The 24,825-nt window shown below is 34.8% G+C and overlaps 2 protein-coding genes across 3 annotated transcripts; one reads left to right on the forward strand and one right to left on the reverse strand.

Annotated features, from left to right (window-relative positions):
• Positions 1-3,951: 3,951 nt before the first annotated feature.
• LOC100784850 (trafficking protein particle complex II-specific subunit 120 homolog) lies at positions 3,952-13,299 on the reverse strand. The gene is made up of 10 exons (XM_003550153.5): positions 12,592-13,299; positions 11,799-12,005; positions 11,464-11,646; positions 10,407-10,510; positions 10,183-10,242; positions 9,534-9,822; positions 7,448-7,743; positions 5,897-6,774; positions 4,503-5,450; positions 3,952-4,416 (listed from the first exon to the last, which is right to left on the reverse strand). The coding sequence occupies exons 1-10, from the start codon at positions 13,000-13,002 to the stop codon at positions 4,196-4,198; spliced, it is 3,597 nt and encodes a 1,198-aa protein (XP_003550201.1). The 5' UTR covers positions 13,003-13,299; the 3' UTR covers positions 3,952-4,195.
• Positions 13,300-13,753: 454 nt separating this feature from the next.
• On the forward strand, positions 13,754-21,582 carry LOC100817784 (aberrant root formation protein 4). 2 transcript variants are annotated; one of them, XM_006601112.4, is made up of 15 exons: positions 13,754-14,149; positions 14,375-14,462; positions 14,714-14,893; positions 15,358-15,507; positions 18,045-18,117; positions 18,730-18,899; positions 19,006-19,065; positions 19,209-19,362; positions 19,472-19,531; positions 19,638-19,909; positions 20,033-20,104; positions 20,269-20,346; positions 20,440-20,643; positions 20,799-20,850; positions 21,269-21,582. In XM_006601112.4, the coding sequence occupies exons 2-15, from the start codon at positions 14,379-14,381 to the stop codon at positions 21,487-21,489; spliced, it is 1,830 nt and encodes a 609-aa protein (XP_006601175.1). In that variant the 5' UTR covers positions 13,754-14,149; positions 14,375-14,378; the 3' UTR covers positions 21,490-21,582. The 2 variants fall into 2 exon arrangements, with proteins under 2 accessions (XP_006601175.1, XP_006601176.1); XM_006601113.4 differs by lacking the exon at positions 15,358-15,507 and having other exon boundaries at positions 13,756-14,149.
• Positions 21,583-24,825: the final 3,243 nt, after the last annotated feature.

The raw sequence follows: 24,825 nt of genomic DNA on the forward strand, positions 1-24,825 counted from the left end.
TTTTTTATTTAAGAATTGTATTTTATATTAATTTTTAATCAAAATTAGACATTATATTTAAGACTTAATTTTTTCATACCTGCAAAATTTCCACTCTTTAATTTTACTCAATGTAATTTTTTTTTCATTTTTTTTTATCCATATACGTTCTATTTGTAATTTAGTCCTTGCAAATTCTTTTTTTTAGTTCATGTAGTAGTTTTTTATTTATACTCCCTCTACTGTAACACTGACGTGACATGAAATTTTTGTTGCTAATATCAACAAAATAATAATAGTGACTTGATGAATTTTAACAATAATGACTAAAAATGTAACATTTGAAATTTACAAGAGCTATTTTGAAAATAAATATTTTATAGAACCAAAATCTTATTTAAGCCAAAAGTTTTAATATGAAATGGATTTTTAAGTAATAGGCCAATTTAAGTTTTCAACTAGGGCTAATCAAATCCAAAAATTAAGCCTATGATAAGTAATAGATTAAACTTGGGCTTTAAATTTTTTAAACAGATCATACCTAATTTTGTCTCACCTATTTCCACCCTTATTATCCTCTAAAAATAAAAACCAACATAAAAACGCAAAACTATTTCTAGACTAGAACTAATCCTCATCCTTTAAACTTTTAATTGGTCATCTAATTTGCCTAATTTAAACTCTGGAATGACAAAGTTATGCCCCAAATTCCATCTTCAAGTGTTTATTTTTTCTTGGTCCCAATTCAATCTAACTACTGTAGCCTAAGTAATGGCCCAATATTGCCCCGGGTAAAGTTGCAAGAAAATTACTTAACACACCTTATTTTTTGCTAGATACACCCCCAAAATTCTTAATATCCCCTCCTTACCCTTCCTCCCCTTCCTCTCCCAAGCACACCTCCATTGTGTCTCAAGTTTTATATTGATTAGGGCTAGCTGAGACTCTCAGAGGTACAAGGAATTGTAATGTTGGTAATGGTGCTTTAAGCTTTTATGGTGCTAGTGCAATGGCTAAGCAGCTTGAAGCAGCAGAAGGAGATAAGAAGCCACCACTTGATTTCTGTTGCACAATAATGCTAATTGGAAAGACAGGAGTTGGCAAAAGTGCTACCATCAACTCTATTTTTCATGAGGTTAATAAGTCCAATACAAGTGCTTTACAAATGGGAACCATCAAAGAGTTATAAAGTTGGTTGGGTGGTAAAAGAAGAAAAGGAGGAAAAGTTACAGTTCAATTCTCCCGCTAACCAAAAACTAACAATTAACAATTAATATTTACCGATAAAGTTGTGGGAAACCAACAAGGTTGATCAAGTTGTGGGAACAATGGAGGGTATCAAGGTGCGTGTAGACTTCTACCTTCCTGGTCAGACCAACCAAGAAAGCCGAAAAATATTATATAACTAGTTATTGTTAGTTATTTTTTTCAAAACTAGTTTTTTTTAGCACTCCTACTAGGAGGTGGTTCCTTGTCTACGCTTGAGCTTCGCGTTATGAATTATTGGCTTGGGGATCTTGCTGTTGAGAGCAAGGTGCAATCTCAAGTCCCAGTTGTACAAACATGCAAGCCTTGTTGGCCTGATCAATTTGAACAACAATGGAGAATAAGCATTCGACTTAATAGTTCAGAACAGTCTCAAATTGCTTTGATTGGTCTCATCCCTCTCCTATGGAAGCTACGTGGTTATCTGCAAGAATTGTTGTTTGGACAATCATGATGATATGATAGTGTTAAGTTTATTTTAGCATGGTAATAATAGGGAGTTACTTCATGTTGGGCCTCTTTCATAAAATGAGTGATGATACTGAATTAATTTCGTTGTTTTTTTATACTCAAGTTGATCATAGTACTGGCTAGTATTTTTCTCTCTCAGCTATTTTCTTTGGGTGCTTTTGTTATATTATGCTGCTGAACTTCAAAAATTAATTACATTTTTTTTTTATTGTTTTCTGCTAATTCTTCTCTTCTTTCTTAGAATGTTATCACTTGTACCTTTAGTATGTGTTGTGTGTATATCATCCCATCCAAATTAACACTGATTTAGTCACCAATAAATTGAAGTCAAGTTATGCTTCCTTTTAATATTCATATAACATGCAAATCTTACATCTAGTGATAGTATTTTCATATAACACGCAAACTTTACCCCTACTACATTGTTAGCCTTCTAGTTTTTTGGGTTAAACGACAATAATTATTGACAATATGCGTGTGTTTTAGTAAATTGTTGCAACCCTCTCTTTGTCGTTTAAGAGACCGAGCACACATTAAGAAGATAAACTAGTGTGGTATTGTGTTAACTGTTAACCTAAGGGCTGTCGCATTTTTTTTTATGTTATTTAATTAACTATAATTTTTTTTATAACGATCTTATATAGAGATTTAAATTAAATTAATAATAGAGATTTAAATAAAGACACTCAATTGAATATTACGTCTTAATCTTTAAGCAAAATTACAAAATTGGTCCCCCACTTTATCTTCAATTACGAATTTGGTCCCCTAATTTTATAAATCCCTGCAAAATTGATCCTGGAAGTCCAATTTGGACGTTGACCGTTAACCTCAGACGTTGACGGCCACGTGTCAATGTCATGTGTCAACGCCACGTGTCAACGTCTGAGTGGTTCCCTGTAAAGGCTTCATTTTTTGTAGGTAAAATTACACTTTTAGTCCCCCAGTTTTACTCCAATTTCGATTTTGGTCCCCCTATAGTTTAATTCACACATTTGGTCTCCCAGTTTTATAAATCCCTTTATAAATTGTTCCTGCATAATTGGTCTTTTGGATGGTTTAGCCACTGGTGTTAGAGACATGGTAGGTCTTGATAAATCTCGCACTTCTTTTTCATCACAAGTTTTTTACTCACTTGGAACCCAAAGAAAAATCACTCTTTGTCTCTCTCCCACTTCTGGGGTTGTTCAACTTGGGAAAGTGGCACATGAATCCCAACCCGGGTCTGAAATTTTCAGATCTCTTACTTTGACAGGTTCTGTAATAACCCCCTCTTTTTATTTTTTTTTGCTCCCCCATGTGGTATTATGTGTATATGATTGTTTAAGTGGCCTATGTATGACAATGATATTTTTGTTTGAAATTTGAAATACAACTTCTCCAGTAATAAAATTTGGCTGAATTTATAAAGGGGTTTATAAAACTGAGGGATCAAATGCGTGAATTAAATTATAAGGGGACCAAAATCAAAATTGGAGTAAAACTGTGGGACCAAAAGTGCAATTTTACCTACAAAAAATGAAGCATTTACAGGAAACCACTCATACGTTGACACGTGGCAATCACACGTAGCAGTCAACGTCTGAGGTTAACGGTCAGCGTTCAAATCGGGTTTCCAGGATCAATTTTGCAGGAATTTATAAAACTGAGGATCAAATTTGAGAATTAAATTATATGGGAACCAAATCTAAAATTGAAGATAAATTGGGGGACCAAAAATACAATTTTGCCTAATCTTTAAAATTCTTGAAACAATGATAGTTGGTAATCCTGTAACTTTATAAAATACAAATGTTCCTTAAGCTTTTACAGGGCCCACCCCCATCCCTTCTTGCATCCTTCCCTAGATATAGACTTATTCGGTTAATTTAAAGAGGACATATATAAAATTAACACCTGACATATAACCCCGTAATTATAAATCTTTCTATTACATCTTGCTACTAATCTGTTTTATTTTTCAAATATAAACATTAAATATTTTTTATGCTTCCAAAACATTGAATATATTTATTTTCTTAAATTTTTTTATAAAGTATTGTAGATTTACTACTGGTGATGTCTAATTCTAATACATTTTGTAAGCCTATCTCACTGTTGATAAATTTGTTAATAATGACGGCTTGTTATTGCGTAAAATAATTAACTACAAAAGCTGTGTCAAGAATACGTACATCCAACAAAACAGAAATTAGAACAAGTATCAGTATTGGCAAAAATAAACAAGTTACAAAATTTCCAAACCCTCTAATCTCTTATCATAGTACATTTGATTTGATATACAGATAAATTTCCGCTGAATTCTTAATTTAGAAAGTACACTTCAAAGAAATTTCAAGCAGAAGACCCCTAGAAGCATCACCTAGTGTAACTCAAGTGATTCATTCTAGATAACCAAGAGAAAACCTCATACTTTGAGTGTAAATTGTGAAATCCGCAAAACTTTACAAGTTTCACATCAGATTTAAGGACCATAACTTCAGGCAGTCCCAAGAACACGAACATGATATGGTGGTCCACGACAGAAAATTGGCTCAGCAGCTGAAGTGGTCTTTGCACGAGCTCGAAGAATGTCATTTGCATCATCAATCACTGCTGCAGCAAGTAATGTATACTCTCCGGGGACAAGAAAATGTAGGCAGAAAGAGTGTTTAATTTGTTGAAGTGGGGGAATTTCCATAGTAATATCACTCAGAACACCTGAAAAAGATTGATTAAGGCAAGACTTAGACACTGATTTGAATGCAAGCTGGTTAGAAAAAGCAAGCAAAATTTTTTAAAATTACCAGTCCATAGAACAGTTGCTTTGGTACCATCTACACAATTTTCCCCAGCTACATCTCTGCATGTAATATTAAGACTCATTTTGATCATATCCTTGGTGTTATTGCGAACCAGAACTTCCATTGGTGTCATTTCATGTGCAATCACAGAACCTTTGGAAGCAGGAGATTCAACTAATTCAGAATCTTTATCAGAATAAGGTTTTCCTGATTCAGAACCATCTCTAACAAGCCTGAAGCCAAATGTCAATGGATCCGGCAGTAAAACATCCATGACCGAAGTTTGGAGAGCTGCCAGGATAGCTTCCTTGATATTTAACTCTCCAGAGCTATTCCGTCCTGAATGCCATTGAACCTTAATCCTGGATATAAGGTTCTTGATACAAGCATTGAGTTCAGCTTTGGTGTTCTTTTCAGAAAAGGATGCATTTCTTCCTCCGCCATTCCCATCTGCTTGTGAGTCCTTCATAAAAAAGGAGTCATCAAGAACAGGTAATTTAAAATGCTCAAGAGGCACTAGAACCCTGGCTGAGCAATCTCTATCAATTCTTGTTTTAGGATAGACATATTCTGTAGCACCCTGATCAGCAAAATGATTGTCCTCGTTGCTAGAGTTCTCCAGTTTGACAGAGACATTGATTTCAAACACGACATCAGTTGGATTAGATAACTCAAGTTCAAGGAATCGCAGTCCCCAACTTCCTCTGAAAGGATCTATTTTCACCAATCTGTCCATTTTTGTTTCTGATTCAACATCAGTAGACTTGTTATTTAAGTCATCCAACTTCGGAAGAGTTTCACCGACATGAGCAGGAAACTCCATTGAAAGAAGCTGAGCCTTCACAAAAGACAAACCCTGCAAAACACAAATCTGCAGTGGAACAACAAGGCGTCTGCCAGGGGGCACAGTAGATCCATTTGTTGGAGTATCTTCAGAGGTTTTCATTGGACCTGAAATAATTGTAAAAAAAGCATTGGTAGCAGATATAAAAGAACTAGCACAAACTAATAAGGGTCCTAAACAGCACATGGAGCAACCAAATGAGAAAATGACACCAACAAAGTCATTAAATAGCATGTATCTGCACAATACTTAATCCCAATGTGCCATGAGATGGGAGCAACATGAGGAACCTGACCAAAGCCACATATGTCAATTGTTCATTACAGGATAACATGCAAGAGAACAATGATATTGATATAACAACAAGGTGAATGGATGAGGACATGCAAAAATTGACAAAAGGGGCAAGTTATGCTGGCTAAATCAAATATTGGAACCCAGAAATAAAAAAATGTTTGATCTGAATGTTTTCCAGGTAAGGACTGCAGATTGAACTGCTAAGTTCATCAAGAAGAAAGCAAGAAACACTACTGATTGTATCTGAAGACAATACCAGCATAGTGGATCAACAGTGATGGGCTGCTTCCATCTTTGGAATGCCTCATATTGTTCCCAGAGACAGTCTTCCCTGCACCAGCATCAGCATCCACCAAGCCAACCTGCCAGGCTCTCAAGGTCACAGGGAATGTAACTTCTGCTCCAGGCCTTAAAGGGAGGCAAGATTTTAAAGTCTCAGAAGAATATGAAATTACAGAATCTTGGTTTTTCCCTGACAGGGAAATATGGGCCTGCTCAATTGGAACAGTACCTGCATTAGCCAGGCGTATCCACACATCACGAATTTCGCCTTCATACAAAATGATGGCACCATCACCTCCAACAACATGTGATATCAACAATGGAAGTGGTGGTACTACAGAAATACTAGGAACAGGCACATTCTTAAGCTTAGGAGATCCACAGCATCGAAAAGGGTCAGAAAGGACCAGCCCTTGTGAGGCCCCAAGAAGCAGATTGTCAACCTCTTTAAACAGATGTTCAGTAATAACACCAAAACAATGAGCAATGCACCCAGGAATTGAAACTGGCCCCACTGATGTTGGAATGCCAGATAAGGAGATCACTTTTGAAGAATTTGGTAGAAGGCTTACACTCACAGGGAAGGCATCAAAATTTCCAGAATGCACAGATAGATAGATGCTATCAACCCTTAAATCAAAGCCACATGGGTTTGCCAATTCCACCAAGACCTCAACAGGCTCTCCAACAATCCAAATAAGCTCTTGCTTCTTGATATTATTAGGCTCTCCTTTACTGAATGGTGTATAAATGAAAGGGCCTGAAGGAGCAGCACCCGCCCACCAGTCTTCTCTAGCAGTACTACGCTTTATTATGTCCATTTGTGTTGGGTGGAGAGGAAAGGAATGCAGCCTGAAAGCAATTAATAATCAAATTGCTACTTTTGTTAGTTCTCCAAATTTATGTGATTGACGAAATCAGCATTTGAAAAAACTTAGTAATGACCCCAAAGCAGGGAAAGATGATCAGGATTTCCAACAGGAAAAATTCCATCTCGGGACCTCGCAAAAAAAAGGAAGCTGAAAACCCAGTTCTTATTGTGATATACTGGTTTTCAAAAGCCATAACAGTTTAGCAATTTCATTCAAGAATTCAACTTGATGCTGTTGTTAGCTCTCAAACACCTATTTTATATGACAATGTGAACAAAAAAACAATACATTGATATGGGAATATTAAACACCATATGGTGAATCAGCCGATTAATTTTAAAAGTTGGATGAGTAAAAAATACAGTAAAAAGTAATGAAGTTCAAGTTTTGATAGGGAATATTCAGGAGAAAAAAAAGGTAGTCACAAGTCACATCTGCTAATAAACATCACTCATCATTAACTCTGGCTTCATTTTGTATAAGTACAAATGAGCTGGCATTAAAAGGATTATGACACAATATGATTTAGTCATGATATACCCCACCTAATGCTAAAAGGCTTGATAGTTCTTTTCATCATTGGTGTCGTTGTTGTTGTATGACTTAAGCATGATACGAGTTGTGGGAAAAGAAATCTTTAACCAAGTAAATACCTCACAAAGGGTAAAGCAGGATCAGCACAACGAGTCCCTGGTGGCAGCCTCTCAGCTGAATTTGAAAGTGCATTAGCAAGGCCATTTTGCCCAGCAGGTGTTATTAGAGGATAGTAGGACCTAAGAAGTCGTGCTGCTGCACTCCATGCAGTAAGAGGATCACCAGCACGGACAGCAGAGAGCAGAATTTCTCTTAACACAACCATCTGGAGGGTACTCCATTGAGACTCAAATAGTGAGACTGCTGATTGGTGATATGTTTTCCCACTATCAGCATTATTTGATACAATTCCCTTCTGCAAAGAAGCAACAGTTTAAATTATAATCTTATAAATGTAAGAGTTTGTTAATAATAAAAGTTCTTTAAACTATCAAATTTGTTTGAGTCTCTGATTTCAGTCAATGCTTTTCATACTAGACTTATAACTGCTGATAATTTGTGCCATCCACTAAAAAATTTAAATACAAGATGCCAATAGGGCACAGTCAATGTTCACAAGATATAGAGTGAGTCGCATCTGCAACAGAATGACATGACTTATAAAATATATATTCGCACCTACGCAAGCTAGCATTTTTCCTTCTGTCAGTCCATAAACTTAATGTGAAATCTTCCATAGTTTCTGTTAGAATGTGTTAGGACCCAATTGCAAGGCATGGGACTAGAGTCCCACTCCTCACATTTGAAGCATGGGATTCCAGTGAGATTTATAGGGTCTCGCGCTCTCCAACTACATCGGCTAACATTTGTAGTATGTTTATTCAAAGGTTCTAATATCAATTGGCATCACAGCTTTCCACCATGTCTTTCAGCCACAAACGAGCTGTGCAAGTGATGATGCCATTGCAGTGTTCGACTGAGACTAGTAAAAGGGCTAGTGCATAGACATCTTGTGTGGGCATCAGGACTATGCAGCATGATCGGACTTTATGATCCAATTTCAAGGTGTGGGTCCTGTGGGACTTAAGTTTCACATTGGACATATGTGATCCTAGTGTGGGATTTTTAGAAGGCTTTAAGAGTTTGGGTTCTCCAGCCCCAACAACTTGCTTTTGTGGTGTGGTTCTCCCAAGGTCCTCATCAGAATGTTAGGAGTTAGATAAGGGAAGGGAAAAATAGTTAGGGACAATTAGAGTAGATAGTGAGGTAGTTTAGAGGGGATCAATTAAAAAATTAAAGGAAAGCAGGCATTTGGAGAATTAGCAAGTTTGTAAGAAATGTAAACCTGTCGGAGGAGAATTTTTATCCTTTTATTCAATCAATAAAATCACTCTTTGGATTCCTAACTGTGAATGATGCTCCGTAGAGAAAATGAAGTTGCATGGAAGCACACATATTGAAATTAAAAAAGTTAAAGCCATATAATTGACTAACTAGCTACATCAGATAAATCCTCATAATATAATTTCAAAGAAATGTTAGAGATGAGTCTCCATTGAAATGTTAGACATTTACTCTCCTAACAATAAATGCAACAACACACAGCACTATATTTGCTTTGACTATAAATGACTGATTAAAACATTGGTCTCAAGGAGACAATGAAACTTAAATATTGTATTATATTTAGTTTCATTAAAAGAAAAAGATGACAAGATTCATGGATGCACAAAAATGTTTTTCTATTCTTATCCTGACTTGTAATTTTTCATTCCTCACCACTAGAGAAAAAACCTAAGAATAATAATGCCACCATCATTTTTGTAGTACATGCTACATTTTGAGTATTAAGATAATCACTGACTCCAAGAGTTGACCAGAAAATATTTATGAGCAGTAACAACTAGACTAGAGGTACGATTAGTAAAACCAACTAGAGAAAGGAGTCAGCATTTTAAGCAAAGAAAACCAAAATAAGATATAAGCAGCTTCGGCACGAGGAATTCTGTCTCGAATTTTTAGTTTTTACCATCATAATGACCAATAATTTCTAGTTTCAATGCAAATATGCCAAATCAATCAAAAAAATTTCCCCAATGTTTAATGTAAATTGATTATATATACTAACAAAGCAAAAGCATAGCGTAGGCATATCAATTGTCAAACAAAATTAGGTGTTCTGATTGGTTAGGCTTGTGAACTCACACTGTGCAAAGAATGATCAGAGATTGATGATCTACTTTGAACATGATAAGCTTTTGTGGTCATTGCCAAAACTTGCATAGCACTAATTGCAGCCAGTCTATTTTCTTGCTGCAGATATAACTGTGCAACCTGCCTTGAGAAGAATGCAGCTTTTCTTTGGTATCCAAGACTTCCATACAGACGAGCTATTTCAATATATAATATGAGCTTATCACTTGCATCGATTAAAGATTTAGCACCATCTGCAGCAGTGGTCAACAACTCCACCACCTCCTTGGCCAGCTCTCTCCTGTTTGAGAGAATTTATATAAATTGTTTTAAAATGATAGAAAAAAACATATTTCTTAATGTAGTACTGCACCTCAGATTTCTATAAAATTTGCAAACACAATGGTATAGATATTCAAATAAATAATGTCAACTTTTTTTATTAATAAGGAGCATTTCTTTTGCAGATTTAATTTATGAAGCATAAACTGAAATGTTGGTGTAACTTCTGGAAGCCAAACAAGTGAAATGCAAAATTCATGACAGCATGGACAGAGATCATAATCATTATTTGAGAATACCAAAAGTAGCTGCTCTTCATATTCACAATGCATCAATATGTTACATTTATCACATAGTTAAAGCTCGGCAAAGAATGTACCTGCAAAGAAACCTTGCTAATTTCAAAGTAGCTTCAAGTTCAAAAGTTAGGGGAGAAACTCTGCACAAAAAGATTAAAAGAAAAACACTTAGGATTGATTGACAACTAGTAATTGGAATAATCGGCAAGAGGTATATACAGCCAAGTAATAGAATTAGAGAAAGCAAATTATGGAATGGGCATGGAGGGATCTGTTAATGAAATCTCAAAGCAGAGCTTTTTACCGCTGAGCATTATCTTGTGACTTCTTGTAATTCAAGATGACACTATTATAACGATATCTAACTTCGTCTTCCAGGACTGAATCTTTCTGGCCCATACGGTCAATCTGGTTCGATAAAATAAATGAGTAAATAAATAAATATATAGAAATATGAATGTAGACAAGAGTCACACTGTCTACTTATCAGGATAAGTCGTGGTCATCATATATCTACACTCCTATTCTTTCCCTTGCACTGCCACTACCTCATATTATATAAAAACTATTAAAATATATATATTTTTAATAGTTAAGAAGGCCATAGGTATCATGCATGCCATGCAGTAGTAGCTTCTGAAACAAAAGTAACACCTAATTTTCCCTTATATTCATGAGAACTGCAACTGTTTAAATAATGAATCAATAACTATATTATATCTGACATACAACATTTCCAAGTTCAACTAATTTTGACCTTAACCTCAGACCCCTACAATATAACTAGAATCCAGAAATAACAAAATGTGGAAAAGATTCATATGATTGTCTTCTGCACATGTAATCTTTCTATCTCAAGGACTAAGATAAATATCTTATTTAATTGAAGTACTAAATGGAGAAAGAGATTTTAGTCATTAGATCCTTTTCTCTGACACAATAACCTACTAGCCTACTACTAGTAGATAATTTATAATTTCTGAATAGTTCAAAATCAATACTTCTGTTCTTCAAACATTGCATGCAAGTAGATAAGTAATAAAGCACTAGTAACAAGCAGTTAACTCGAGTAGGTAGATAAATAATGAACCATTGCCATAGCACATGGTCTTTAATCAGTTTTCAAATTGCAAAACTATTAAATTAATCACAGAAAGATATGCTTCAATTTTCAAACAACAATCATTAAATGTACAATCAAGAAAACCCAAACAAAGGAAGTACAGGATAGCATGTACCTTCTTAGTACTACACTCAGTCCCAGAAAAGATACAAAAAATGGTCCAGCATTAAATAAACCATACAGGCCACACGATTAAATATTAAATAAAAAATAACGAAAGGGAAAGAAGAGAAAATACCAGCAAGGCACAAACACTACCCTCCAATGCTCCAGCATACCAGAAGTAATCACCAGTTAACCTCGAAAGTTCCAATGCAGTAGAATAATGAGCATTGGCATCAACGGGGGACCCAGCCAGCAAACAGTAATCACCAATGGTCTTCTGGGCACGCCCAAGCCTTCTCTTTTTGGCCTTGATAACCTGCATTCCAACCAACACAGTCAAACATGAAGCTAACCAAACTCAACCACAGCAAAAACAACGAATCAAAAACCAAGAGCAGATAATTTTCACATAAAACCACTAAAAATGCAGAAAATTAAAATAAAATTAGGACACCTAAACATGAACACCTCCTCTGAGCTGAGACTAGCTTGAGAATCTAAAGGCGTCTTGAGAATGGTTCCAGAAGATTCTGCTTGAAGTACCCATTTCTCAAACTCCATAAGCAGCGACGCAGCGATCTCTTGCATCATAGTATTCAAGTGGAACTCCAAAGTCGGACGATCCGCAGGAGGAAACAACCTCAAATTCCCACCTTTCTTACTTCCATCCTCAAGCTACAAAACCAAAAAAGAAAAAAAGAAACTATAAGACCATTTCATTTCAATCCATTTTTCTTCATTAAATTGCCAGAAAATAAGAAATTGAAGAAAAAAAACTTCAACAAGACTTTTATTTTTCCATTTCTTCACTAAATTGCCAAAAACAGAGAAATTAAAGTGAAAAACCTACAGTCTACTGACCTTTTTGTCGATCAACGTCATCACTAAGTTGCCAAAAACACAGTAATTAAAAAAACTAGTAATTAAAAGGCCGTTTCTTTCCAATTCATTTATTCAATAAATTGCAGAGAAAAAACCAACAGAACTTTTTTTCGATCCATTTCTTCACTAAATTGCCAAAAGTAGACGAAATTAGAGAGGAAAAACCTACAGAAATTCTTCCTTCGATCCATTTCTTCACTAAATTGTCAAAACAGAGGAAATTAAATTAAAAAAAAATTCACACTTTACACCGAATTGCCAAAAGAGAGGAAATCAAACGTAAAAAACTATTATATTATTTCACATTTCATCTATTTCTTTGTCGAATTCTCATAAACAGGGGAAATTGAATTAAAAAAAAAAAAGAGAGAAGGAGAACCTGCGTATCGTTTGGGCAGAAGGCGAAACAGCGATCGACGAGGGAGGAAGGGAAGGACTTGCAGGCACTGGCGAAGACGTCGACGACGGCTTCGAGATCGGGGGAGGAGGGGCAGTGGACGACGCCGACGATGGCGAGGGTTTTGCGGTGCGACTGGAAGTCCTCCCATGGACTCGGCGGCGCGCCACCGAGGACGAACTTGAAGCGGAGGGAGCCGGAGTCCCAGGGCTGGACGGCGAAGGGGGACTTCTGGTGCTCGGTGTAGAAGGAGCTGATCGCGGAGAGCGGGATCGTGTGCAGCGGGAGCAGCATAGAGTAGTAGTCCCGCAGCACGTTCGCCGGCACCGCTCCGATTGGAACCACCGCCACCTGGATCATCGCCGATCCCTCGATGCTCACTTCCGGCTCCATCGCGGTCACGGTGGTGGTTCGTTAGTTACTTCCTGTTTCAGAAACCAATCTCACTCGCTCGCTCTACTCGTTCGTTGCTGTTTTTACCTTAATCACTGAGATCTTGAAAAATGCGAAAATGACCGAAATGTCCCTAACTTGAACGTTAAATGACCGTTTTGCCCTCACCTTGTTCTTTTTGGAGATTCTCGTTTCAGCGCCGTGGTTGTACCGGTCGCTGCATCTACGACGGCGAGCAAGGAGAAGAATGCACCCAAAGAGCGTCGTCGAGGGGTTGAGGAATTAAAGAGTGCAGAAGACAGTGATAGGTCATAGGTGTGGCTTTTTTTACCAAAATGATGCAATTTTTTAATTAATTACAAAAATGATTAGATTTTAAGAAAATTACTGAATTGGGTTAGTGATCTCTTGAAAGATGATTTCATAATGAGAGATTTATTTGTTTATTATTACTTAAACAAAGTAATTTGTAGCTGTTTACAAGCAATTTGTGATTGTTCTTACTGTTCTGATTTAAGAAGAAAAAAATCTGACTAAACTGAAATTATAAAAAGAAAATAATGTTTTGAAGCATAAATCTTTTATTTATATATGAAATCATTTTTCAAATTTATTTTTACATGAAATCATTTTTCATGAGAAGATTTATTTATTTTTTGTAATTTTTCAATCTATCCATTTTGATAATTAATTTAAAAATTACACTATTTTAGTATAAAAAAAAGCGTCCCTATAGGCTTTTACATGTGTTATGTTATTACTCATGTTTAGGGTTATAGAACTGCTTTTAATTCCCTTTAAAAAAACAGTTTTATTATAGATACTTTATCATAATCCTATCCTATTTGAATAATTTTTTTTTTCTGGTTGAGTGATCTAAAAGAAAAAAAAAACTGTTTTTAGTTTTTACACTAAAAAAAATCCCTTTCTTCTATTGAGTCCATGTCCAAGAATCACGTTGGAATTGCGGATCGGAGCTCCGGTGGATTTTGTGGCCGTTGAAGCCAGCAAGGGTGGTGCCGACACGGTGGTTGCCGTTGTGCTTCCAATTTTTTCCGGCAAGGGCACTTGTTAGTTCCTTCCTCAGATTAAAAGGTCACCGGTTCAGGACTCGCCCTCAACTCGGACACCAACTCAACCACCTTGTGTACGTGCTCATTTTTTATTTTTCCTCTCTTTCTCAGTATAGAACTTCAAGTTCAATATTGCTCATGTGTGTGTTAGAAGTAAAGAAAATCAGAATCAGAAACCAAAATTTGATTGAGAAATCAACGGCTGAGCAGTATAAAATTGTTTTCAAAAACAGTTTTTGAAACCAAAGCTGGAAAGTAAAAAATCAATCAGGCCCTCAATGTTCGCTTTTTGTTTTCAGCCTAATGTCTGTGGAGAGCGAAACTGGGTCGTTTCGGGACTCTGAAACTCGGAACAATCTTCGAAGAATTCTTGAGTCATGCTCTAAAGTAAGATCAATCACTTCTTTTTTTTGTTACTGTTACTTCTGTTTTTATTTTCAGAGAATTTGATTTATGTGAAATTTATTTATTTATGTTTAAATAATAATGCTAGCAAGTAGCAACTTTGATTGGTGATGATTATTGGCTATGGTTTGAAATATGCTACAAGTAAAATAAAAAATGAATGCTTATGCTTGAGTTGTTATGAGTTGAAACTTGAAAGTTGATGACTATCATGGTTTTGTTATACTTGGTAGTTGGCGGAGGCTGGAGATTTTCATGAATCTGAAAACACAGCAGTTTCAGAGCTTGTCGAGTTCCTTGATTCTTTGTTGGATGCTGCCATGTCTGACCTGGATAGTGAAAATGCAGAGAATGATGCATTTGAAGCTATCTCTGAGATCCATAGATATATTTGTTCTCCTTCTATTGACCAGGTGGGTTAGCTTTAACTTTTCAGTCATGTTTCACATTCAGGATTTTCAAGTGTTCCATAATATATAGTTAGAAATTGGAAAAAAAAAATGGATGTAAACAGGATTCCCTGCAGTTGGCAACTTGGAACCATAGGAGGAAGATCATATGACTCATATTTAAGCTTCAGTATATTTGGCTTGAAACATGCATATGAGAACTGACTCTGAGTCATCCAATGGTTACATTGTGTTGACTGCATGGATGTGGTGGAAAAGTTAATTACACCTAATTGAGTTCCTCTGGGGGCATCTAGTTTGACTTTATACAAGAACCTTTTGTGGAACTAGAAATGGGGAGATTGATGATTTTATGCTAAAACATATTATTATTTGGATCAATAATCTTTCAAGCTCTAAGTTTAGTGTATACAAGAGATATTGACAGAGAAACTAAGTGATGTGTTGATTGTTTGGTGATGTGACAGGAAGTTGTTGATGCCCTTTCCTTTGAACTGCCAAAGGCTGTTTCAAAGTTTGTGGGGATTTCAAGTAGATTTTTGGACTTGGCAATTAGCATCATTGATCAGTTTATTGTGAAATGTGGTCCAAGGGATATGCTCTCAATTCTCTGTAATGTGAGTTTGTCTTTATTTCGAGTAAATGTATATTAGTACTTCAAAGATACGCACTATATCACCTTAATCCTCCATTAACCAGAGAGATATAAACTTGGATGGGCACTGCCCCAAAACTGACGTGATAGACGCTGCCTACCAGAATTTGCCACATCATAGAAAATATTATAAAAAATTAAATTAAAAAAGAAACATGATATTTCTTCTCTCACATTTAGTACTGCATTTAAGAGTTTTTTCTTTTATCTGAATTGCAGCTTTGATTAGTTTATTTCTTGTCCAGAGATCATTGAGAATTCTTGTTTTTGATATCCTGGTAGGTTATCAACCTTGAGATTGTTTTACAAATTTTGGAAAACTGGTTTAAAAAACTAATTATGGAAATATTCAATTGATTTAGATGCAGTATATATCTGGAGTTATTTTGGGAAGTAAAACCATTCTCAGTATTTCAATATAAATAATTTATTACTTCCATAGGTAGCTGCGTGGTCATAAAAACTGTCATTTCATGTTATGCTATAATTTTCAAATTATCCAAGTTTTTAACTCAGCATATACAAACTATAGCCACATAATTTATGTTAGGAAGTCCCACATTGCCTGCCTCATTCTCGAGATACAGCTTATATATTTATTGAACTTCACTTAGTGTCAATTGGTTTTAAGCTGAAATCTAACATGGTATCCGAGCCTATAATTCATCTTGGTTCTCGCCTATTCTAGTAGACTCGCCTGTTCTAGCATCTGTGGAGGGGGGGGGGGGGGGGGGGGGGTGTTAGGAAGTCCCACATTGCTTACCTCAACTCTCAGGGTGCAGTTTATATATCTGTTGGGCAACTTCACTTAGTACCAATTGGTTTTAAGCTGAAATCTAATAATTTAAACTTGTCCTTTGCTCTCAAAATTGCATAACCAATGGAAGAATGGAAAGAGGGGTGGCGAAGATCCGGAAAGCCCTAAGGTTCCTAAATAACTTATATGAATATATTAGAAAACTTAAATCATTTACTCATCTCCTGCCTTTATAGGCCAAGGGATTAGAGTCCAACAATGTCTGGCCTTTCACCAAGTCCATATCAAAACCTCTTAAAGTCTGCCAGTCCTCCTTTAATTCCATAAGATAAATTCGATAATCAAGATGTCTGACAGGTTTTAGACCTGATAAAATTACTTGTGTGAGTGTGATTGATCAGCTCATGTATGGGGTTAGCAATCTTTTGTCAAGGGAAGCAAACCCATGCTGAAGCAATTAAAGTAGGAGCTTAAGTTTCTCTGTTTCTGTAGTTAGTTCATTGGTTAGTATGTACTCTAGATGTAGACTTTTATCAAAGCTTTTCTGGAATGTAAAGAGCAAGATGTTGAGTTGTGGAACTCAACGATTGCTTCTGCTTATGGATTTCATGGTCAAGGACAAGAAGCAATCAAGCTTTTCAATGAGATGGAACAAGAAAATCTGCCGGAAAGTGAAGTAATATTCTTAAGGTATTTAGCTGGGCATATATGTATTTCTATGGTTTTGTGCAAGGTTGATTGCTATCTGTCTATCTACGTGTTATCAGCTAATACTATAGTGTATATCGTTGTTTATGGTTCAGATGGCTAACCAAAGAGGAAATGGGTTTTGATGACATGTCTTGTGGAGGGACATTTGCTGTATGTGAATTTTGGAAGTCTGTATAGCTGTTGATTCTGGTATTGGGTCTATTGAGTGGGAATTTAGTGTAAAAGGTGTTTTTGGGAAAGTATGCATGACAGCAACACCTTAAGGGGAATGGCATACAACTGGTTTTGGTAGTTGTTAAAGCCTGTTAGCTTCATAAGTGGGGAGTGCGGGTTGTCTTTTAGCAGATTTTTTGGATTTTTCTTATGCTGCCTTGGTTACCCAGTATTTATGCTTCTTTTGAGTCTAAATACAGTGTAACCTCTGGTGGGTTGTGTAAGGAGTTCTTGGAATCTTTCCTTTATTTTGTGTATGGGTTTGGGTACCCCTTGTACCCCTCATTAATCAATTTTGTCTTCTTTGCTGATTAAAAAAAAAAAAAAATATATATATATATAAGGAAAATCATGCATGTAATGTTTAGCTACAATCGGATTATGTGGTACCTTTTGTTTATGCCCCCCCTCCCCCCAGTTAGTGGATGCTTGTTGAACAAATCTCAATATAGAATCCAATTAGTCAATAATGCAGAAGGCACAGGTTCCATAGGAACCTCCATATTTAGAGATATACCTACATATCATTCCACATTATATATCCTTGGCTTGAGATCCATTTCCTTCCACATTTATGACAGCCCATCACTTAACCTTCACACCTCCTACTCAGTTGTATTTCTCACTTCATGCTAGACCTTTGTCCTTGCATACTCTCAAATATTCACTTTTTGATGGTTCTATCCTAAAGAAAACTCAAATTTTCTCATAACATAGTTGTCATGCAAAGAACTACAAGTTAGTGACAGTGTGACATTTAATTTATTTATTTTTGGTTAATATATTGATCATATGCTTCTGTAAATTTAATTGAACAGACATTAGGTTACTCAAGTAAGATCATCAAGGCTGCCAGTTACATTGTCCCTCCTTTATCAGGGCTCTCAAAGGGTAATTCATTTCAGTGGCCTTTTTAATCAATGGGTAGAATATAAAACTGTAATCTCTATTCAGTGAAAGAAAGATGGAAGCAATTGCCTTGTTAATTTGGGTGTAGTTTGGGTGAAGTGGCATGATATGGACAAGAAAGAATTATATTGCTTTCTTTTGGTGAAAAAATTATATTGCTGTGAACGATGTTGAAGTAATTTTTGGATTTGGGTGATGAGGGAGCATTGATGAAATCTAATTTTTTATGCAGTGAGTACTAAATGATTCATATTTTAAGACTGAACTTTTATATCTAATCACAAATAAAGTTAAATAAAATAAATACTCTTAAGGTCCTTAGCTTCAGCTTGCTATTAAATCACCTTGTCTTGTTAGCTACTAATTGCATTTCATATTTTATTAGGCCCATTTTTTATAGCATAGAGACCAATGAAGAAGAATCTATCTTACCACTTGAGCTATTATGTTAAAATTTAAGGTTGTCTTTGTTGATGAAATGCAAAACCTAAATGCTAGTTTTGGGCTGAGCAGATGCATCTCACTTTCTGTCTGTCAATGATTTGAAACCACATTACTTAAAGTTTTATTTCATACTTATTTTGCCTTTTTCAGTCTTACTTTCCATTCAGAGGCGTCAGTTTGAGCAAGTAAAAGTAGCCGTTCCTATAATTCTTAATATATTGAAGGCTGTGTCTTTGGAGTCAGAAGAAGCAGAACTTGAGGATGTATTTGACACAGCTGTTGAGATTGCAAATTCTATATATGAAGTTTGCAATAAGTTGGTCCGTCAATTTTAAAACAATTATCTTTTTCTTTGTTAGAAAAGCTTAAATTACAGATTTGTTTTCAATTATTTTGCTGATGTTTTTTTTCCCTCTTTTACAATAGGAGAGGGACACAAAGGAGAAGCTCCGAGCTCTTCTTGGTCTATATGTCATGCAATGCATGGTAGATGTCTCTGTACTGCATTAAAACTTTATCATTATTCTTGTATTTCTTTGCTAACAATTTTTAGTAAAAATGGATTACTTTGGATATAGTTTTATTTATCCATTTTAATATGATTTAACATGTTACCATGCACTGTCCAGGCTCTTGTTTCAGCTAGCATAAGCTATAAAGCTTCCAGTTGTCCTTCTTCGGTATTACAACTGTCACAAATTTCTTCATATTGTGGTTTATCATATCTCAGTCTAGTAACAACTTATGATGTAGAGATTGTGGCTGAATCTGTGTTTGGAGGAGGTAGTACTCTCAAGTTACTGAGTGTCTTCTGTTAATTTATATCAATGGTAATGTAAGCACTATTTACACTGCTTTATGTTTTTCTTTTACCCCCCCTTCAATTTTCCAGAAGATAAAGATCACTGTACCGGTTGTTTTTCTCATGTCAAACATGGTGCTGCTCTTTCAGGTTTGTCTAACTGGATAATTAAATTACTATTTATTGTAATTGAATCCTTGCCATTTCTTTTATGCATTTCCCTTTCACTGAGCCGTCAAGTTCCATTTTTTTCCAGTGGTTTGGGGGCATGTCTCAAAGGAGGTTGCTCAAACTGCTAAAGAGGATTTGATTGCCATCAGGGATGAACTTCGTAATAACCAAACAAAAAGGTGGCAAGCAATAGGAACATTAAAGCATGTACTTTACTTTGTAAATCTACCATGGGAATTAAAGAAACATGCTATCGACTTCTTGCTTAGCATCACAGATGAAGGTGTCTCCAGAAACTACAACGAGGAACGTTCTGAATGGTCATCTTATGTGCCAAGCCTTTTCTCGGCTTTGCAGGTTGTATTCCCTGCAATTTGTGTCTTCTCTTTGTTTATCATTGCTCAATCTCTCTTTTTCAATGAAGAAGGAAAATGTTGATATATATATATTTCTCTTATGGGTTACACATTAACCTTTCAGGCTGTAAAAATGGTTATCATGTATGCCCCAGAGCCAGAACTTAGAAAAAAATCCTTTACTGTGCTGAAAGGAGTGAGTTTCGAATATTAGCAGCACCTCTTTTATAGTTATATATGCAAATATGTGATGAGCATTTTCTGAAATTGAGATATATGATGTTTGTTAAACAACTTAATATCTTGGTAGTATTTTTCTTAGAGATTTTTGTTGGTACTATGCTGCGTTACTCAAACTAGGTACTTGCTGATATTCCAAATTCTCAAAGATTTGACATTATGAAAGCATTGATTACAAATACCGACTCTTCCTCGATGGTAATACCCTAAGTTACAATTTTTTTAGCTTTGTTCTTTATTTTTCTGTCAAAAATTAAATCGTCTAATGGGTGGTCTTGCATCTTTTTGAAGATCGCCATTTTCATCGATCTTGTCAGGAAGGAAATGCATACAGCAATCTGCAGTAGTAGATCAATAGTAAAAGATGCCCCACAGATAGATAACAAAGCATTTCCGGATACCTCCTTTTGGAATCCCGGGATCCTTGAGTTGGTGGAGTTGGTTCTAAGACCTCCACAGGGCGGACCTCCTTCCCTTCCTGAGCAGAGTGATGCGGTATTTTTCCTATTTCATGTCTTCTTTATAAATTTATGTAATCCTGGTTTCTTGAAATGCATCTATTTGATGAAGCATTTGGCAATATTGTCATTTCCTTTTGGGTTATGAACTAATATGAAAAAAGTAACAGTATTATGTATTATGATCCATAGGTGTTGTCAGCCCTCAACCTATACAGATTTGTATTGATGACAGAATCTGCAGGTATGTAGCATCAACACCTAAACCGATAAAAAAAAGGGGGGGGGTGGGAATTACACAAAAGTTTTTGATTTCCAATTTCAACAGTGGCTAATGAGTTACAAGTTTTTGAGTTAATGGACCACTTGAATGGTTAAGGGTGTGTTTGTTTTCCCGTTTGGATGGACAGAAACACATTCCAATGCATGTTTTGTGAGAAGCCTCAATTTATTACTTTTGGTTCAACGTCCATTTGGGAATCTCCCAAAGGAAAAACAAACATGTACTAATTATTCCTTAACAGAATTGTTTTTACTTGTAATTTCCATTTTCCAATTTTCCCTGAAATTTTTTAGATTATTTTACATCTTTGTTTGTGGTTGCCAAATATGATCTAAATTGAAGTCTAATTCGGAAGATTTCACAATTTCATTGGTAACAGAAAAGACAAACATCACTGGAGTGCTGTCAAGGAACAATTTACTGAAGGCCTACAATGAATGGTTGCTTCCTTTGCGTACCTTGGTGACAGGTATAATGGCAGAGAGCCATAGTGATTATGATGAGTTTGCAGTTGACACTGTATGCACCCTAAATCCACTTGAGTTGGTGTTGTATCGGTGCATTGAACTCGTAGACGAGAAGCTTAAGCAATCCACATAAGCTGCCCCATTAGCAAAAGGTTTTTTTTAATAAAAGATGGCAAATGTTGTTTTTGAAATATTGATCATCTAAAGCAAGGTTATTGAATTGCAATGCAAATAGTGAGTGAATTGTCCAGCCAGTTTTTGAATGGTGATTTATAAACTGTATTGAATAGTATGATTAGAGATACGATGAAAATAGCTTTTCAGATATAAATAACGTAGTGTTTAATATAATAATTTTTAAACTAGAGAATAACCATGAGTATCATGAAACAAGTTCATAAGGGGCAATGAAATTTGAACTTGATTTTATGCAAACTATTTAGAGGGTGTTTGCTTTCACATTCTAAACGTGCATTAACATTAAAACCCATGTCAAAGAGGATGAAACTACGCGCGGAAGCAACTTTCAGACGTGGATCAAGTTGGACGCGATCAGTTAACAAGCACTTAAATTTCTCTCCACTAGGGATGAATTCTATAAAATATTTTTGTAAACCGGTCCGAGCAAGAATATTTTAACCTATAGTCTATAAAAAGTAGATTGCCCACTTCATTCTTATGCATATTTTGACATTATGATTGTGTATTACATCACTTCTAATTTTATGCATTCCTTTTAGTGTTTCTCAATGGTTGAATCATCTTGATCGTTTAACTTTTTGTAATTTTACTGATTCTAATATTTTTTTCGGACATTTTAATTTGTTGATCAATTTAAGTTGTAGAATCTGTGTTCTTTTCATTACTCCCTAATATACCAGTTTTATTCTAATAGTATTATTATTTATCGAGGTGATGTGGATTTCTACAATGATATTGATCGATTTTGAAAATTGTTCCCCTTTTATTGACTCGAGAAGTATAGAGATGGGAATGGATACTTGTAAAAGCTGCCTACTATTACCTAATACTTAAGGTGGTATCCCTACAGATAATAATGTATTAAATATGGGAACTCAGAATATTCAACAAGGTATGACTCAACATCTTTTTGTCGGATCTTGGCTATAGAACTAATCAACTTAACCTATTAAGGGTGTTGAAACCTATAAACACTTTGGAACAATCATTCATGTTGAATTTATTTCTTCAATGTAATCCGTAGTAAATTTAGTCTAATCTTTTGCTTCTAAGCTAATTTGTAATACTAAACAAATTTTGTTTACCAAATAAATTTAAAGTCTTAAAGGATGAGATTCTTTTATTAAAATAATAACTTTTTTTTTGTGAGTTATTAAAATAATAACTTGATTCACATTTTATCCATTTTAGTGACAGATTTTTGCAATAAACAAAATGCTATGTGTGTTACTTGTCCAATCTTTAAGTGTCAACTATAAGCATGCCCCGCGTTGGACATCTTTCACAAAATGGCATTCTTATAAAAAAAAATATCTAAAATTATATTTTTCCCACACTAACTTTTGTCTCTGCCTTTCATTATTTATCTTATCCCACACTTTATTTTTCCCAGGAATTTTAATGCTACTAGGCCCGTTCATAGATTTGTTTAACACCTAACAAAAAAGTTAATTCATTAATTCAAATGCAACTTTTTTTCTAGCTTTTTAAATGCTTAGATGAATAATAAAAAAAATATCTCGATTAACTTGTTAGAGTCCTTAAACTTTTAAAATGTCCTTTTTTATATTTATTTTGATATCTTTTAAAATGTCCTTTAACTTTCCGTATTTGAGGAGTATTTTACAAGAAATATGAATAGAATTTTTTTTTGACAGTAAATATGTATAGAATGTTAAAAACAAATTGCAATACAAACATTTTTTCTGTAACAAATTATCAACTGTTATTGGTGCGAAGCAGTTACATTAAATGATTTTTTATAACAAATTATTCAATGATTCATTATTCAAAAAATTTAAGATTATGATGCTCATTAAATGCTTTTAGGCAATGTTGAAAGCATGATAATATGGGTGAACGTTGCATCCCCAAATTTATGTCCTACATGTCTAACTGGAATGCATATTTCTTGTTAAAATTTCAATATTTTTGTCCTTGCTTTAATTACTTTGCCTTTCTTATCATTTGTCTTTTTCTGTTATAAAGATGACAAGCTGATCCATCTTAAAGATTTATTAAGTGATATGAAAACATGAGTAAAAAGATACATTAAATATATACAACCCGGATATGAAAACATGAGTAAAAAGATCCATCTTTTTATATATTTCTTTTCATCATATCTTATTATATTATACTTATACTTTTTTTTCCTTTTTTGTCTAGTTGTTGTCTGTTAGGTGTTCATAAATTATTTTCTTAACTAATAATTAATAAAGTTATTTTTTATGCGAGGGTAGGAAGAGTAAATCTAAATCAAACATAAATGTTTAAAATTAAAATTTTCTTAAAATCATATAATTACTTTAAAAATCACGTGATAAAAAAATATTTTTTAAAATGTATGATAATTAAGCAATAAGTAGCATTCCATTGAAAAAAGTTTGCAATACCTTCATATAAGAGTCTGGAATCGATGAATTCTTTTTGTTGACTAGAATAGCTAGGACAAACCGATCAATGGGCGAACTAAATAATTTTTTTTTAGTGGCTACTAAATAAATTTTAAATGTTAGTAATTTAAACGAAATTCTATTAATAAATAATGTGCTAAAAGTAAAAACATGTTAGAGTCGAATGTTATCAGCCATTAATATTCGTCATTTTCGTAAATGATATATATTCTTCGAAAGAATCTTTTGCTTTTTTGAGTGATTCTTTCCTTTTTATATTTAGCTGTTCCTTGGTTGGTCGTTGAGGCTTGGTTTGTTCTTCAAGTACTTATTTGGAGTTTGGTTTATTTGAGCTTTTTAGCAACAAAGTAATGAGTGAGTGCTTGTTTCTCCCTTCCTTTATTCTTATGCTATTGGATCCTTACAAACATTAGAGACAATTTTTCTGATTAGCTTAGTATCCGAGTCTCTTGTCACTAAGAATTAATTTGCTTATATACGCTACCTATTGGACCATAACATAACATTCATAAATCATTTTGTTTTATTAACAAAAAGAGAAACGGACACACATATGATATATATGATCTTATATAATAGTATGAGTAACGTGCATCTTCCCCAAAATTCAAACCCATAATCGACCTAACACGTGACGAGTATTATTTTTCTACTAATATATATTCAAAGCTCAAAGCTGTTGTCCCTTATTTATGTGGATCCGTTAACCTTCCAAGTCAGATAATTCTTAATGTCTTGTTTACTACCATTGCCCTTACATGAAATAAACCTATTGACCTTTTCCTATTCATAGCAATATTTTAAACACAAACAAATAAAAATATAAATAAATATACAAAAGGGGAATGAAA

The sequence above is a fragment of the Glycine max genome, chromosome 17 (genome assembly GCF_000004515.6).
Source record: "Glycine max cultivar Williams 82 chromosome 17, Glycine_max_v4.0, whole genome shotgun sequence".
Lineage (NCBI taxonomy): Eukaryota > Viridiplantae > Streptophyta > Magnoliopsida > Fabales > Fabaceae > Glycine > Glycine max.

Coding starts and splice junctions, on each gene's coding strand:
- LOC100784850 (XM_003550153.5), bottom strand. CDS start 13,002: ATGGAGCCGGAAGTGAGCATCGAGGGATCGGCGATGATCCAGGTGGCG. Junction 10,511..11,463: donor GTAGTGTTTGTGCCTTGCTG/GTATTTTCTCTT, acceptor TTATCGAACCAG/ATTGACCGTATGGGCCAGAA. Junction 5,451..5,896: donor ACTGTTGATCCACTATGCTG/GTATTGTCTTCA, acceptor CAATTATTTCAG/GTCCAATGAAAACCTCTGAA.
- LOC100817784 (XM_006601112.4), top strand. CDS start 14,379: ATGTCTGTGGAGAGCGAAACTGGGTCGTTTCGGGACTCTGAAACTCGG. Junction 14,463..14,713: donor TTCTTGAGTCATGCTCTAAA/GTAAGATCAATC, acceptor TATACTTGGTAG/TTGGCGGAGGCTGGAGATTT. Junction 18,118..18,729: donor TTTATCAGGGCTCTCAAAGG/GTAATTCATTTC, acceptor TGCCTTTTTCAG/TCTTACTTTCCATTCAGAGG.